This window comes from Crocuta crocuta, unplaced genomic scaffold, assembly GCF_008692635.1.
Source record: "Crocuta crocuta isolate KB4526 unplaced genomic scaffold, BGI_CrCroc_1.0 scaffold113, whole genome shotgun sequence".
Taxonomy (NCBI): Eukaryota; Metazoa; Chordata; class Mammalia; order Carnivora; family Hyaenidae; genus Crocuta; species Crocuta crocuta.
Window position 1 is genome coordinate 9,271,501 of NW_027530368.1, and position 17,587 is coordinate 9,289,087.

General features: G+C 50.4%; 1 protein-coding gene across 9 annotated transcripts in view; it reads right to left on the reverse strand.

Moving 5' to 3' along the window:
• CEP68 (centrosomal protein 68) overlaps nucleotides 1-16,157 on the reverse strand; it is a 37,371-nt gene extending 21,214 nt beyond the window's left edge. For 4 of the 9 annotated variants that reach the window (XM_077766416.1, XM_077766413.1, XM_077766415.1 and 1 more), the window contains exons 1-4: nucleotides 16,100-16,157; nucleotides 4,722-5,124; nucleotides 3,501-3,590; nucleotides 1,573-3,099 (exon numbers count right to left, since the gene is read on the reverse strand). In XM_077766416.1, coding sequence (XP_077622542.1) covers nucleotides 1,573-3,099; nucleotides 3,501-3,590; nucleotides 4,722-5,081 — 1,977 coding nt within the window. In that variant the 5' untranslated portion in view covers nucleotides 5,082-5,124; nucleotides 16,100-16,157. Of the gene's footprint in view, nucleotides 1-1,572; nucleotides 3,100-3,402; nucleotides 3,591-4,721; nucleotides 5,125-8,518; nucleotides 9,425-16,099 lie in introns of those variants that run through there. The other 5 variants (XM_077766418.1, XM_077766412.1, XM_077766411.1 and 2 more) reach the window with 5 other exon arrangements.
• Between the last annotated feature and the right edge of the window lie 1,430 nt (nucleotides 16,158-17,587).

Sequence of the window (17,587 nt, forward strand, 5' to 3'; positions counted from 1 at the left end):
GCTTTGGGAACTGTCCCTGAGGAAAACAGGAGATAAATGGCTATGATTGTGACTAACTTGAACGTATGGCAGGAAACAAGTGAATTACAACTGCTTGTCCCTGTTCTGTTCCTGCACTGCCCAGGGCACCGGGCCCCTAGACTCCCACTGGCCACTCACCCTGGGGAGGCTCTGACCCAAGCACTTTGCCTCGCAGTATTTCAGTCTTTTATCACAAAAGAGGTACCTGGTAATATCTGTCCTACCTGCTTCATGGGACAAAATAAAGTCATCCACAGGCCATCACAAGGCAGACCAAAGGCATCAGTGCTAGAAAACATCTGCTGCGCTGGCTCATGGGTTCCAGGTTCTCCAGCCACCTGCGCTGCTATGTGTGTGCAGTGTCTGTGAACTCACCCAGGACACGAGGCCTTATGTGGGACTCTCCACATGCAGAGAGCCACGTACCTGAAAATCCTTGTGTCAGGGACTATGCAAAGCCTTCAACAAGAATTATTTCATGTAGAGGTGCCTGGGTGGCTCAATCGGTTAAGCATCTGACTGTGGCTCAGGTCATGATCTAGCTGTTTTTGAGTTCAAGCCCTGTGTCAGGGTCTGTGCTGACAGCTCAGAGCCTGGAGCCTGCTTCAGATTCTATGTGTGTGTGTCTCTCTCTGCCCCTTTCAAACTTGCACTGTCTCTCTCTCTCAAAAATAAACATTAAATGGGGTGCCTGGGTGGCTCAGTCAGTTAAGCGCCCGACTTCGGCTCAGGTCAGATCTCACGGTTCGTGGGTTCAAGCCCTGCATCAGGCTCTGTGCTGACAGTTCAGAGCCTGGAGCCTGTTTCGGATCCTGCGTCTCCCTCTCTCTCTCTGACCCTCCCCCACTCATGCTCTCTCTGTCTCAAAAATAAACTATAAAATTTTTTTTTAAAAAACATTAAAAAAAAAAAGATTTCATGTAATCCATACTACATCCCCAAGAGGCAAGGCTCTGCATTTTATAAATGAGCAAACTCAAAAGACTAAGCTGAAATTCTAAATATGGCAGTGCCATGATTGAAATTCAGATCTGCCTGATGCTAATGACCCCATTCCACAGAGTATTAATCCTATCTCCAGAGAGTCACCAGTCCACAAGATGTTTGGTGACCAAAATGTCTTAGGACACGGTACATGAAATGACTTAACTCTGAAGCGCCACCACTTTATCAAACTGAAGCTCTGAGAAGTCCCGCAGTCAAGAAACCATTTACCATGGTTTAGTTCAGTATTTCCTAAAGGCATGCGAGCACAGATCTTTCTCGGCAGAATATATCTTAATCCTCAAAGTTAAGAACTCTAGGAAGCAGCCAGGAGTAATGGTTAAGCTTAGGCTCTTGCCCTTGGGTGGGCAAGTTACCTAATCCTTGAAGGCCTTTTCTCCCAACTGTGAAAGAACAGTCGTCCTTATCAGACAGGTATGAGAATCAAGTGAGCTAAAGCACAGCACAGCGCCTGGCACATGTAAAGTGCTCAAGGTTACTACATTTGATTCCATGCGCTGGGAGAAGAGATCCCTCTAGGCAAAGCCTCCTGAACGGGGAGTTTACCTTCACACACTGCACGAGTGATTCTTTTCCGGGCTCTCCTTTCCCAGGAGGCTGCCCATCACCATCTGGGGCTAAGAATGCATGCTGATCCCACACAGCTGGCAAAGAAGAGTGTGCTGTCAGGGGTCCAGAGGAGACTCCCAGGGCCTGGCTGCTCCCCAGACCGCCTTCCCCCGCAGAGCCCCTTGCACGGACGAAGGAGCAGAGCAAACGGTGGTTCTGGCCCTCAGGGCCCCTGGACCCCCTGAGGGCGGCCCCAGAAGGAAGATGGCTCTGGCTGGAGTCCGACGGGAGGGAGGCTGGCCCATCGCTGTCTGACACGTTGAGGGAGGTATGCCCTTCAGCAGCCCCAGTGGGCAGGGTCACCAAGGTAGGACTAGAACCTAGACATGAAACCAAACTAGAAACCTGTGTCAGCCGAGCGGGCAAGGCGAGATACTCGTCATCACTTTCCACCTCCTCTTCTGGTTTCCATCTAGACTCTGTGCAGGCCGGGTGCCAGCTACCCTGGCTGGCCCCCTTCTCTCTCTCTGTCCTGGGCAAGGGCCAGCCTCTGTCGCAGGGCCTCAGCTGGGGAGAGCCCTCCTCAGGGCGCTTGTCCATCGGCAGCCAGTCCTTCACATACCTCTGGGCTGGCTCTCTGCTCTCCCAAGGAGCGTCTCTGCCGCCCGAGGCTCTGGGGGTAGATGTGAGCTGGTTACAAGATGCCAACCCCACACTGCACTGCTTCTGGGGTGCTCCAGAGGGCCACCGCATAAGGCTCGGCTCTCTGGGCCTAGAGAATGGCAGGGCAGAGGCCTCTGCTGATGGGCAATTCTGGGAGCCATTAGTAGGGGACTTCAGGGTACTTGCGGGGGAAACAGAAAAGCTATCCAGGTCTACACCCGAGTCCTGCAAGATAGGATCAGCCAGCTTGTGGCTGTCAAGGTGCTTTGGGAGGTGAGGCTTGGGCCTGAGCGGGTAAGTATAGTCCAGCAGGTCTTCATACTCCTTATTCGGGTTCCAGAGTGGAGAGTGGCGGTCAGGGGAAGGAGGCAAAGAGTCCGGCAGCACACAGGCCCAGTACTCGGCCTGGAAGGAGAGGTGCCTCCTGCCCAGCCCAGGAGCATCAACCCCGGAGGACGCAGGCTGTGGTGGCCACTGGAGCCGTGGCCCTGGCCCCACCACGGAGGGGGCCGACTGGGGCACGACCAGCTCCAGGGAGGATGAGACCTTGGCAATGGAGCAACTCTGAGCTTCTGCCTCATCCTGGTGACCCTGGAGACTGCTGCCCGGGGAGGACGCAGAGACGCTGCAGCTGGAGAACGGAGGAGCAGCAGCGCCTTGGCTCACTACAGACCTCCATCTTGTTGGGAAAGGGAAACCTGAGCGCTGAGGCTGCTGGCTGAGGTCCAGCACCCGTGGTGACTCAACTGGGGATGGGTCATCTTCGGTATCGGCCTCATGTCCTGAGCAGAGATCTGTGGCTCTGGGATCCGTGAGGGTCTGAGGTAGCTCCTCTGAGGCAGAAAGCCTGGTCTCCTCCATCTGTTATGAGAGGGAAGAAAAACCACTCAAGTAAAAACAAGCAAACCAAATTTCGTTCTTAGAGGACAACTTTGGAATTTCCTTGGGGGCCTAGATGATATTCAGAAAAGGCCTTGAAATAAGAGTCTGCTATCTGATGCGAGAACCAGACAGTGTGCGGCTAGTTTCCAGCACCGACACCCAGCATGCTCCGGGAAGCCGACGGCCTTCCCTAAACTGATCACACCCTCAGGTCTTCGTGCAGGCAGAGAGCGCATGCAATCCGACAGCTCTGTCGTGCTAAGGCTGGAGCGCCCCACTAACTTCTGAGACGCACGTCCTGGGTGGAAGAAACCTCCGACTGGAAACACATCGAAACCAACAGGCAGCTGATCCACGAAGCCACATCCTGCTCCGCTCACCTCGGTAGGAACTGAATGCTGGCAAAGCAAGTCACTCATTTTAGCCTCTTCCCTCTGAGTTTTTAATTTGCTCAGTGAAGAACCTGTGCCCTGAGGGAGGTGGGACAGCACACTGGTTAAAGGCGTGGGCTCGGAACCGGACAGACTCAATGCCCCTAACTGCCACCTTCCAGATGTAGGACACTGGGCCTCATTTCCCTTGTCTGTGAAACAGGGATGGTAACAGTACCACTTACTTAGGACATGAGGATTAAAGGAGCTCACATGTGAAAAGCACAGGTAAGAGCTCAAAAAACAACAGGTACTACAATAAGCAGCCCATTTTTAGTAAGCTCCTAAAACAGCCTATTTCTATGTTTGCTCATGAGCTCCCTGCCTCACTAAATCTCTCACAGGTGCCCTGAACCTTCCGCCACCCCTGGCTCCCAGGAAGATGGGTACAGCTTCAGTTTTCTCCCAGACAGGCCTATGCAGCACCCTCACAGGACAGAACCACATGGGGGCAGTATTCAGCAGCCAAGGCCACAATGACACTGAAGACATCAAAGCCATTCCATGGAAGGCCTTGGCAAGCAGAACATAATAGGATGCCAGAGCTGGGAAGGACAGCGCATTCCGGTCACCTTCCCAACTGTACCGAGGGCCTGAAAGACTTGGTGACATTCCTGAGGTCACAGAGCCAAGCAGGACGCCTTGCTCCACGTGACTCACACTAGGTAAGGCTTCCCTGCAGTCAGGGAGGCCCAAGAAATTCTTCTTCCCCGAGGACCGTGCCGTGCCGCCTACTACGGGGCCTCCAAGCCTCTGCCAGGTTCCTTGGGTCCCAAGGGGATGCAGTCTCAGAGCCTTCAGGAGCCCACAGCCCTGGACCCAAGTCTCCTAAGGACTCCCCCTAAAGACTTCAGATCACCAAGTCAGAAACAGGACACAGCCCCCTGGGCTAGCCCACCGGGCAACAAACAAAGTCTTGACGACAGCATCCTCAGTCTCTACAAGATCACCAGTCACACTCTTGAGGAACAGGAGATGCTGTGGACAGAGTCCCCAGGGCCCAACTCTCCAGGTGAGCCTGTAACTCAGAAGCCATCACGCCCACATTCCCTTAACTCCTCTCCTTGTACAGACGCTGGGAAACCAGGTAAGATGGTGAGAAAATGCTAGAACATACCGCCAAAGTACCACATTAGTTAAATCTACAGTCCCATTTGCCTTATTACCTACCTGGCTTTCCACAGAGTGCAAACGGTCTCCAGTCGCTGCAGAAGGAGGAGGCAGGCAGCCAAGAGCGGGCTTAGATCTACCAGCTACCGACTCCCTCCTGGTGCTGTTAGCCTGCGGCTGGTAGGCTCCAGAGGGGCTGGGGCCAGCCCCATCACAGCAGGCAGGGACAGGGGGCCCCTCTGTTCCCCACCCCGGGGATGCGAACCCTCCCTCAGGTTCCAGGAGTGCTGGCTGCTCCTGCTCCCCCCTCGTGAGGCCTGGGGTGTCCGCTTCCTGCTCCCTGCAGCTCCACTGCCCACAGGACGGGGCCTTTGCGGCTGCGGATGCCTCCACCTCTGCCTTTTCTTCTCCCAAGGCCATTGAGATGTCACTAGGTCAGTGTTCCCCCGAAGCCGTCAGCCTTCTACAAGATGGCAAAAGGAAAAAAAAAGATATATTTACTGCATCTGTGTCCCAGAAACCTTGCTTTTTAATGACCCAGACAGACATTTGCATAGCGAAGGAAACCACCAACAAAAGAAAAGGTAAACTACTGAATGGGAGAAGATATTTGTAAATTATGTATCTGATAAGGGTTCAATAGCCAAATATATAAAGAACTCATACAACACCAAAAAATCAAATAATCGGGTTTAAAAAATGGGTAGAGGACCTGAAGAGACATTTTTCCAAAAAAGACAGTCAATGGACACATAAAAAGATGCTCAACATCACTAATCAGAGAAATGCACATCAAAGCTCCATGACAGGGCCGCCTGGGGGCTCAGTCAGTTAAGCGTCTGAATCTTGATTTCAGCTCAGATCATCATCTCACGGTTCCTGAGATCGAGCCTTATGTTGGGCTCTGCACTGACACCAAGGAGCCTGCGAGGGATCCTCTCTCTCTCTCTCAAAATAAATAAATAAAACATTAAAAAAAATCCCCACCATGACACACCACCTCACACCAGTCAGAACGGCTAGAATAGAACAAGAAGGACAAGAAATAACAAGTGTCAGCGACAAGGTGAAGAAAAGGGAACCCCTGTGCAGTGTGTGTAAATTACTGAAACCGAGGTAGCTCCTGGGAAAATCGTATGGAGGCTCCTCAAAAAACTAAAAATAGAAGTACTGTATGATCCAGTTATTCCATTTCTGGATGTTTACCAAGGAGAACTGAAAACATTAATTTGAAAAGATACACGCACCCCCATGCTTACTGCAGCATTACTTACAATAACCAAGACATGGAAACAACGTTAAGTGTCCATCCACAGTGAATGGACAGAGAAGGTATGGTGCATATATATGACGGAATATTACTAAGAATATATTCAGCCATAAACAAAGAATGAGATCGTTCCATTCGTGAAAACACGAATGGACCTAGAGGGTATTATGCTCAGTGAAATAAGACAGAGAAAAGACAAATACTGTATGTTTTCATTTATATATAGAGTCTAAACAACAACAAAAAGAAACAGACTCATAAATATAGAGAACTGGTGTTTGCCAGAGAGGAAGGGGGTGAGGGAGATGGGTAAACTAGATAAAGGGGACTAAGAAGTACAAACTTCCGGCTATAAAGTCAGTCAGTTACAGGGATGAAAAGCACAGCATAGGGAATATAGTGTATAATATTGTAGTATAATCTATATACTGAAATAATGTCGTGTGGTGACTATACTTACCCACTTACCATGGTGAGCATTTTGTAAAGTATACAATTGTTGAATCATTATGTTGTACACCTAAAACTAGTATGTCAACTATATTTCATTAAAATAAACTAAGGACAGCCTTTTTCTTTTTTCTTTTGTTTTCTTTTTTCTTTTCTTCTCGCCAAAGAAGAGAAAGATCAAATGTTGACTTCCTCAGAAGAGAACACAGGTCTGGCTTTCCTTGGCCCCAGGGCCTTCCAAAGGGGAAGCAGGAGCAAACCATTTTGTCCTCCGCTTTTATACGGCTTGTACCCGCCCCAGCACCAGATGCCCAGAAGGGTCAATACAAGTCCAAATCAGAGACCAGGCTCAAAGCCCCATTTTCATCCCTGTGGCACTAGGCCGAAGGGCCAGGCCACAGCAGTGCTGTCGCCGCAATACTCCCACCGGCAGGCAGCTGCGGCCTGGCTCCGACCGCTCTGCCACGGGCACAAGTCCGGGCGAGCTCAGGCCCTGGCCGCGCCCAGCGGCTTCCCACAGTGCCTGCCCGGGCCTGGCGGAGGCGGCGGGACCCTCCCTCAGAAACCGCAGCCCAGGCGGCAGGGCAGGTGGCGACTTACTCCCGCCAGAGAGCGAGCGAGCAGCACTCTTCTCCCACTAGCTTGGGTTATGACGAACTTGCACCCAGGGAAATCCAGGTGGTAACGGCCCCAGAGCACGCGTGCATTGGACAGTGAAAGCGAGAGCCCTGGGCCGGCTGGCGGGTGGGCAGGTGAGGGAGAACCAGGGCGAGCACTCAGGGAGGGAAGACGGAACAATCTGGGAGCTGAATCTGAAAATAGGACTGTTCCAGTAAGAGCTTCAGGGATTACAGAGAGACTCCCACCCCTCAGCCTAACAGTTCAGGCCCCACTGCCACCGGGGACACCGGGGGACGGGGCTGGGGCTGACAAGCTGAAGGAGGGGAACAACTCCAGGAAGATCTGGAAGGGGAACAAGGGAAGCAAGTGCCCAGGACTTTGGCGGCCACCTGGAATGCACTGCGCCAACCTCAAAGCTAGAAGCTAGACAAAAATAGCCTTGTTTCCTCAGAGACGAGGAGAAGCAGTGACAGCAAGAGGAGGTGCGGGAGCGGCGGGGAGGGGGGAGGCCCTAGACTGGGCTCCTCCTGCTCACGTGCTCACTGGGAAGCTGGGTGCGGCACAGCTAGGTCTTGTAAACACCCGCCCTGTACTGGAAAAGGGTCCTCCTCTGCTTGCCGGGGCACCCGAGGCTCCAGACCCGTTCGGAGGTGCCCCTAAAGAGCACACAATTCACACTGACTCTCTTACTTCTCACAACTGCTGCATGAGGCAGAACAATTTTTTTGACAGGTAATATGTGGATGAAATACAAAATGCACTGCAGATGGAAGTCTCCCTCTGTCCTTGTCCCCATTCGTCACTGTAACAGGCTCCTGCACGATGCAGGGCATTAAGACAGTGCCTGGCGCACAGCGCGTGCTGTGGCTCAGCTGGTGCCAACAGTGTCATGGGGGGAGTGTAGGGCACAGAATCAGTGTAAAAAGTCACCTTGCAGGCACCAAAGGAGTCCAACAGAGGGAGAAAAAAGCAGCCAATTTCTCATATAACTCAAGCAAAATATTTACTACTAGCTACTCCCATAAAAACAGGTAAATAGTCTCATTAATTCTGTGCATAGGGCTCTCCCTCAGCTCTTGAAGTACATGCAAACAACAATCTATTTCATCCTTTTCCCTCTTTACATAAAAGTAGCACACTGTTCAGGACACCCGTTCAGTAATGCTTTCTTTCCTCTTTTTTCTCTAAAACACACACACATACACACACACACAGACACACACACACACAACAAAGTATCTTGGACATCTTTTCTCAGCAATACCCAGAGAGCTTCCTCCTTCTTTGACATCACTGCCCGGTACCGTATTCCACCGTAAAAGCGTCCCCCAGTTTATGTCACTGTCTCTCTATTTGCGAATACTGGGGTCATTTCCAGTCTTTCCTTACTACGACCAATGCTGCAACAAAGCACAACTGACCAAACAAAACAACCAACGGCACACATCCCTTGCATGCACACTAGCATGTGCATAGCAGAAACATCCAGCAGAAGAGGTGCTGAGGTGAAGGGTACCTGCACATACTTGAGCCTACGTTGCCAAGTGGCCCTCTAAAGGGGTGGCATCAATTTACACAACTGCTAGCAGCAGGCCAGAGGGAGTTTCCCATGGGAGGCAAGTCCTCTTCTCTTCGCTCACGGAGGGGGAAACCAAGGCTCAGAGAGATTTAAACGCAGGACTGCGTCACTCCAGAATCCAAGCTCTTTATCAACCATCAAGGCAACAAGTCAGAAGGCAGAGAAGCACATGAAGAAGAGGGAAGAGAATGACAGGACACAGAGCTGAGTGACCAAGTCCTGCTGCGACATGTTCATGGAGCCACACCCTCACCTTGTGGCTATTTACAAAACTGCATGTGAAGTTGTTTACAGGCAAATTCTGTTCACTACAGGAATAAGTTGAACCCACGAGCTGGAAAAAAATCTAACCTGGCACCCCGAATTTCTCCTCCTTGCTCCATTCCTAGAAACTCTCAGTAGCCAGAGTCAGGCCTCGATGGGTGGCTAATGCTCCCTCCATTAAAGGGTGTGGTCTGGCGACAAGGGCTGGAATAAGATGCTGCTGGGGCAGGAAAAGGGTGCAAACAAATGATCTTTGTTTTGATGATATAGTTTTAGTTTGTCTTGTCTGGATCTCATTATTCAAAAAAGCAGCTATCCATTTATCCTGGGGGTTGGGCGGGTGAGCTAGAATTACAAGGTACTGAGGGAGCCACCCTAGGTAACTTTCAAGTGTACACACAAACCTGAACTAGGTTAACATCGTCGCCAGAGGCCCTTCAGCAACCAGGTCAGATGGTCTGAAATGGAATGATTCCCATGGAAAAGGTACCTCAGAAAAGGCAGGTTATTTCCTCAGTCTGGATAAACAGTCCTTTCATAATCTTACTTATGAATCTGCCTGACAAGTCATGCTCTCCCCTCAGCTCCACAAGTTGTGAGAAGAAAAGATTTAAATGTCCATGAGAGTGCATTTCAAGTTGTATGTAAGATGCTACAGGACACAAGGGCAGATATCAATGGGGGTAGAAATAATAAGGGAAAACTGAATATCAAATGTGATGAAGTGGCCTAGCAAGTGCGCAGGTTTTAGATTTCTGAGCCTCGACTCCATCTGCGCTTGCCAGGTGGACATCTCTAATACTGCATGAAGGTCCAGCCCTCGTTTCTACAGCTTCATGACACATCATTCCTTCTAACTTTCTGGGGGGAGGGCGAGGTAGAGGTTCCACTCAGACACTTCTAATGAGAAGAAGCTTAGCTACTTTTCAAAGCACCCAATGGTCCGCTCCGGACGATGAAAATGACCTGTGGTGTTGAACCAACACTGTCTCCCAGGTCGACAGCTTTACACAACCTACGACTAACTCTGTGGGGGGCCTCCTTGCTCTGAGACCAGGTGCCTTACAGAGCTCCTGCTAGCTAGCAGCTCTGCGCTAGACAGAGGCCTCCGCCGGCCTCCTCTCTACCAGGGAAAACCACAAGATCGAAACGGGGGCCCAGACCTCTCGGAGCATAGACAACGAGCAATGAATTCAACCCTCTATCTGAAAAATCTGTACACCCCACAACTGCCCTGTCCTTGGCCGAACCAAGAGACAAACCACATAAGCTTCAGGATATGGCAGCAACCACCTGGACTCTGGTATTAAAATTCGTCATTAGTCTCCGACAGAGGCCATATGACCTACCAGATGTGTATAATTAGGAGTGATGTAGGCTTGGCATCCGCTTGCCCTACAGTAAAAATATGCTCACACGTCACGTATGTGGCCACGCTAACTCTGTAAGCCTGGACATCTGACCCTTCTCATGCAGCCCTGTCACAGCTGCCAGGCCTTCCTCCCACTCGCTCCCATCCAGGATGGAGAAAGGAGGGCTGGGAATTAGGGGGGAGGGATGATGCTCCTCTCTTAACTAAACCATTCTGACAGAGGAATGATCAACCAGGGACCAAGCCTCCTCTGATCAAAAAAGGACTCCTCTGGGGACGCCTGGGTGGCTCAGTTGGTTAAGCGTCCGACTTTGGCTCAGGTCATGATCTCATAGTTCGTGGGTTCGAGCCCCGCATCGGGCTCTGTGCTGACAGCTAGCTCAGAGCCTGGAGCCTGTCTTTGGATTCTATGTCTCCCTCTCTCTGACCCTCCCCTGCTCACGCTGTTTCTCTCTGGCTCTCAAAAATAAATAAAAAACATTTAAAAAAACACAAACATTTAAAATAGGACTCCTCTATCTCCCCCTGCCAAAAAAAAAGGACTATCTCCAGGACTCATTAAATCACAATCTCCCTCTGAGATAATCTGATTCATCCCAACTTTGCCAGGAAGGCCGTGAAAGGGCAAGACCCATCCCTGTACCCGCGCACACAGCCAGCCACCTGTACCAGCCACACAGGCCAGGTATCACTTGACAGAGCAGGCCCTACCAGTTCAGGGGCCAAAGGCTTCAAACTCCTTGTGTTTTCACAGGAGGCCACAGGTTTATGTGGTAAATGCCATGCACACATTGTGGCAGAATCTGGCCAGAGAACCAGACAAAGAGGCTCTCAGTGCTACTGCTCTTTCTCTAAAAACATAAAAACTGACCACAACGAACAGTGGAGGGGGCAGGGTAGGACCCAACATTGTCAGGTTTCTGGAAAGCTTCTGGGGGAAGTAGATTTATGGGAGAAAGAAGCTTTAAGGCAGAAGCCAATCCAGGCGGGGGAAGCAGCATGTTGGGGGTAAATACATATGTGGGGGAGGCCAATGAAAGGGGCAGTCACAAGAGGCCAGGGCCTGCCTCAGAGCGGGGTGGGTGCCAGGAATGCTGTGGTTGGAGGTTTGAGACTGGAGGTCAACAGCCAAGAGCAACCGCCATTCTACCTACTCCTTCCCCAGCAGTGGAACACCCCAAGCCCCTTAGTCCTCCACACCGACCCTGCCTTTGCCTGTGGGGCAGGTCACCCTGAGTGCTGTGTCCACCTCCTTTGAAGGTTCAAGCCAAGTGAAAAGGAGGAAAAAGTTCAAAGCTATGGGTGGTAGACGTGCTTCCCGTGGCTTGGTAATGGGCCGCTACCATCCTCAGGATGCTCGGGCACCGGCAGCCCCTTTCCTTTTCCTCCTAGGGCTGCCTCCCTATGTTCTGTTGAGTTACAGGGAGTCCTCAGAGCCAAGAAGGCACCACCGGCTCCCTCTAACTCAGTATGGTAGGAGGGCTGTGGCCAGGCTGCTCCCCTCGCTTTCTCACTGGCTCACTCACAGGCTGGTGACCAACCGGGACTGCCAGACAGCCTTGCAGCAAGGCCAGTCTTTTAACTCACCAAGCAGGTCTTGAGAAGGCCTCATAAGAGATACAAGTACCACGTATACAAGGAGCTTGGCTGAGCTCCCAGCCTCCTGTCCACTTGACTGCACGCTCCCTGGCCTCCTCCACAAATTATCCCCTCCAACAAAACTCAAACTACAAGGATGCGGAGGACTCAACTTGTTAATAACCTTACCCTTTGTTCCCAGCACAGAGCAGGCAGAGAAACAGCTTTCCTGTAACAAAAATCTCTCCTGCTGTCTAAGGAAGCTGGCCCTGGGATAAAGGGTTGTGGATCCATAGTCCACAGCTTTTACTGTCCTGGGCATTTTCTGTGAGGGGGTCAGGTCACAAGTATGAAGACTGATAAGAATCTTACTGATAAGAATGTCACTCACTGTAGCAAAGGATCCTCTTTTGGAGAATCCATTGGAGAATTCTCTGGTCTCAGTAACAAAAAATACTGTTTCACTAAACAGCTAGTTTGTTTTCACTTTATAGGTATTGGCAAAACTGATAAAATTTTCCTCTTTGCATTGACTACTAGGAAGCTCAGGGCCAAATCTGCAATCCCCCTCAAGCAAAAAGCTTAGGACAGAAAGGCACTCACCTTTTGTACTGTTCCCACCCTTGACTTCCTTACTTTTCTTTCAACCTGTCTCAATTACTTTTATTGAAAAATCCTGTTATACTGAAAGTATCCTGGAATGATTTCTCAAATCATTTTTTGGAATAAAATACAACAACTGTTAAAAACAGGGGTGCCTGGGTGGCTCAGTTGGTTTAGCATCCTCCAACTCTTGATTTTGGCTCAGGTCATGATTTCATAGTTGTGAGATGGAGCCCCGCATCGGGCTCCACACTGAGCATGGAGCCTGATTAAGATTCTTTCTCTCCCTCTGCTTCTTTCCCCCAACTTGCATGCGTCCTCTCACTCTCTCTCCTCAAATAAATTAAAATTAAAAATTAAAAGAGAATTGTTAAAAATAGAGTAACATAATAGGAAAAAAAGATCATAAATCCAAGACTTTATCCCAAACCCATAAGAAATCCTAATCTGTTTTTAGCAATACTTCTAAAAGCCAAATGCAGATACTTATGTTAGTACCTTTTTACTCAAGTGCAGTCTACAGACAAGCAGTATGTGCATCACCTCAGAGCTTGTTGGGAATGTAGATGTTAAGGCTCCACCCCAGAGTCTTGGAATCAGAACTTGCATTTGAGCAAGATCTCAAGTGGTTGGTAATGTTTTGAAGAACCAAACCAGCGCCATGACAGGCTTCAGAAGGCCCCAGAGATTAGAAGACCCAAGTCTCTGAGGCCTGACTCAGCAGGCTTGAGCCACCGCCCTTCCCTGTGTCCAAACCAATCACTGGAGGTTGGGAGGTACGGGACGTTCCGGCCACTATTCTGGCCCACCTTGCTCTAAACTCACCAATCCCTCCGCGCCGTAACCACCTCTGCCGTCACCTTGTCCTATCACGTTGGAGTCCCTGTCCATCACCCCTTTCCCGCCCTAGAGTTAATAAAAACCCTACTCCTCCTTTGTTCGGGGCTCTCAGCATGGATTCATTGCGTTGGTGAGGTCTGGGAGCCCGAGCTTAAGCCCGTAATAAAGCCCTTTGCCTTTGCATACGTGACTCAGACTCCTTGGTGGTCTTGGGATTCTGGGGAGATCGCGATCTGGGCATAACAGTTTCAGAAGCACAAGGTTAATCAGTAAGCCTATTTCAGCCTAGAAAGGAATCACTACAAGTGGCTTTATAACCATTCGTTGAGTACTTATCTTTTTTTCTTTTTAAAGACTTTATATGTAAGCAATCTCTACACCAACACCGAGCTCGAAATTACAATCCCAAGGTCAAGAGTTGCATGCTCTACTGACTGAGGCAATGAGGTGCTCCAGTGATTGCCTATCTTATGCCGGGTACACTTAAGAAGGAAATTTATGGTCCATGTCCTTAAAGTCTTTGCAGTAGGACACTAGAAAAAGTTCACATCTTGTGGCAGGTTTTTAAGAGCTAATTATAAGTATGTTACAGCTGGAAGGGAGTCCCCAGAAAGAACTGTATTTCCTAGAAACGCTTCAAGATCCATTATGCCTACATTAAAAACAGAATCAGAGACCAGAATTCTCCTGTGATAGTTACAAGCGAAAAAGAGACGGTATTTGTTTTGCCAACTCCAAACAATTTAAGAGAAAACGACATGGACACGTCAAGGGGACCTCCAGCTGGAAGGAAATGTACAACTTAGCCTGTTTCCTGCCCCCAGAAAGTGGTACAGGAAAACCTGGAAGTGAGGCAATAGCCCCTAGGGGTTATATCTGCCACATCTAAGTCTGGCAAACAGGTCTAAAGCCAGCAAGATGACTTCTTCCACTTTTCACAATGTTTGTGGACAGGAGACAGTTTTTTCATGCGAGCAAAGTTCTAAGATGAGAAGCCACCCCAAGGCCATTTCCACAAGCTCTGCCACTCTCTCTGGCTGAACCAATCATCCCGAAGGTTTCCCGTTAGCCACAACAGGCCCCATCTGTTTTACTCCTCTGCTCTTATAGGGCCATTTTGAGTATCAGAGCACATTAAGAATGTATCAACTACTACTTGGCCAAATAATTATCTGGCACTTAAATCAACCTGTAGTGGGTGGTAAGGCTATAAATGAATAAAAGATAGTCTTCTATGGAATACTTCTGCTGTGGGGGGAAAATCACGAAAGGCTTAAGGAGTTTTTAAAATCAAGCCACAGATAAGGACTAAAAGGCAGAGAGACTCTGAAGGGTCAAGTACTACACAGATACTTAATACTAGTAAATCTATTCAAGTATCTGTTTATTTTTATCCTAACAACTGCCAACAGCTCCTGAACATTTTCTTTGAGCCATGAATATTTTTTTTTTTTTGTATTATTTTTTGAGAGAGGGAGAGAGAGCGAGCAAGGGAGCCTGGGAGGGGCGGAGGGAAAGAGAGAATCTTAAGCAGGCTCCACACTCATTGTTGAGCCCTAGGCACAGTTTGATCCCTGGACCCTGGGATCGTGACCTGAGAAGTAGCCAAGAGTCAGATGTTCAACCGACTGAGCCACCTAGGCACCCCAATGTCCATATCTTATTTAATCCTCAGAACCCAAGGAGTATATACCATTATAACTCCCATCTTACAGATAAGGAAGCTAAGGCACAAAGAAGTTAAATAACGTATCCATAGTAATTTAGCAGATAAAGCCTGATTTGACTTAAGAGAGCCAGAAATCAACAGCTTCCCTAACCAATAATATAACTGGTCCAACAAATTAAAGAAATGAAAATTTTTCTTTTGTCAACTTTTGGCTACACTGTCTTTCTGTTTTCTTTTGGCTTCAATCACTGAGTGCCTTTTCTGTTCCAAGCGCTGTGCTAGGAGCTGAGGAAACCACACAACTTGATGCTTGTAAAAACAGAGGCAACAGAAGGTAGCCTAAAGGAACAAGTGATTATTAGCTGTGGGGTGGGGAAAAGCTTTAAAACCTTTTCAGAAGAGGTGAAACGGAGTTCTTGGCTCTCTTCAGTACTGAGTGGCCTAGAACTGACCCAGGTGATGGGAAAAAAGGATTACAAGTGGTGACCTCTACTTCTTTTAACCAAACCCTAGGCAACCTAATCTAGTACATTTCACCTGGCATTTTAACAACATCCTTCCCACCCTAGATCTGGGAGCTTTCAGGCCTCACTCCCCATCCCTCAAATAATTTCCAATCTGCTCCCGCACTGGCAGGTTTCCGCTCATTTTTAATACAAACAATACACAGAATCCAACCAAATAATTATGAAGGACCTGAGCATGTGTCCCCCAAGCTGCTGAGAACAGTTCTAGTGATGACAGCTGAAAAGGGTAGCCCTTCTAGGCNGGGAGCTGCTGCATTCACGGCACCAAGAAAGCGTCGTTCGTCTCCATCTTTCCCGTGGGAAGGGCCCTGAGCCAGTGAGAGAGGGTCTCTGCGTCAGCCCCGACCGGGAGCAGCGCAAGCCCTTTACTCCCCGGCCCCGGCGGGCGCACAGGGTATTCAGCTACGCCCGGGAGAGGCCGCGAGGGAAAGTGAGTTTGCCAGGGGCCGACCAGACGCGCAGCTGCTCGGACCGGAGGATACGTGGACACGCGCGCCCCCTCGGCTCNCTGCCCCCAGGGGGCCTTTGTGCCCTTCCCGGCGGGGGACGCGGAGCCCGGCGACGCGCCCGGCCCGGCCTCGCAGAGCAGGAGCCACCGCTGGGCAGAGGGGACCGGGGCGGGCGGGAGCTGTAGAACCCCGACCTCCGTGCCGGAAGCTGCCTACCTCGCCTCAAGCGCTTCGGACGCCCTGACCCGGCCTGGGGGGCCAGCCANCCGCCCCTTCTCCGCGCGGAGCCATCCTTTGGCGCGGCGCGGCCAATCCCAGCCCTAAGGCTTGAGGCTCAATCAATAAACGACCCGTTCGCAAAAGAGCCCGCCCCTCGTGCCGTCCTGGCCTATGGGAGGCCTAGTCTTCTTGGACCAACCTTCTTCCCTCGCCTTCCGCGCTCACGGGTCAGCTTCGCCTGTTTTGGGCGAGCCGGGTGTTGCGAGGGCGTGTTGTCACCGAGCTGTGTGGAAGGGCTCTCTTTCCCTGCGTGTAGGTTGAACCCTGAGTCACGTCTTCATTCATTTTGCGCAGGGCACGCGGCTGTGTCAGGAGCGTCGCCGCGCGGTCTCACGGGAGGCGGTCTCATGGTCTTTTACCGCGCGTGTTCGCATTCGTATCTGAACACGCAGGCGTGTGACCGAGGCCCAAACAGGTGCCACCCGGCACAAGCGTGGAGGTTGGGGGGGAGGGGTGCGGTCTCCAGGACGAGTGGATGGGGACAGCCTCAGCAGTGAGGTGGGACTTACACAGGCTCGGAAAGGATGGGAAGGGTGTGGATAATGAGCCGGGAGACACTTAGAGGCTCTGGGAGCAGACAGGTCTGATGGGAAATGGGTGATGCAGTCCGAGGGGAAGGGAGAGCCTGTGGAAGGCTATGATGCGTGGCCCTTTCCACCATCACCCCCGTCAGCAGGGACACCTAGACGACCCAGCTCTTCAGCGTCTACTGCCCAGCGGAATCTTGGGGCATAGAGGAACTACCACCGTGGGGTAGGGAAGGGGGTCATATTGTAACCCATAGACTTGTTCCTCCTTTCTGATCCTTTTGCTTCAGCAGCACTTTCGGTAATACGGCTTACATTGAAAGCATCACTAGTTTATAAAACAGGTCTGTAAATGTCTGAACCTCGGCTGTGGACAGCCTAATAAATTCCTTATCGTGGAGCTCCTGGGCCGCAGGCAGTTTAGGACAAAGACTTGTTGGGTTTTTCTGAACCTGCCCTGATAGCTACAGGTTTTGTCTGAACCAGGAGTCAGCAAAAGTAGAAACTTGCCCACAGATGGTTTTGTTTGGGCAGCACGTTAATTTTATTTGCTTTTGGCTTTTAATAAAAATTTAAACCCCATGAGCACCACTTGTGTATTAGACAGTCAGCCACTTCACACATTTGTTACCTGCTTGAAACCAGAAGGCATTTGCATTTGTGACCCTTGGTCTTCTCTGAGTCACCTAAGACCTCTGGGGGAGTCCCCTAACCCTAGGGACTGAGACTCGGGTCTTTTCCAGCCAAGACATGCAGCTGGAAAGAGAACAGGGCCAAGTCCAAACAGGCAACCAGGTCAAGGACACCAAAATCAAAATGAAGGGAATGTGAGGGAGGCGAAGGGGGGAAAGGCCAAATAAATAAGATCTCAAAAAGCCAAGGAAGTTATAGGTGGAGG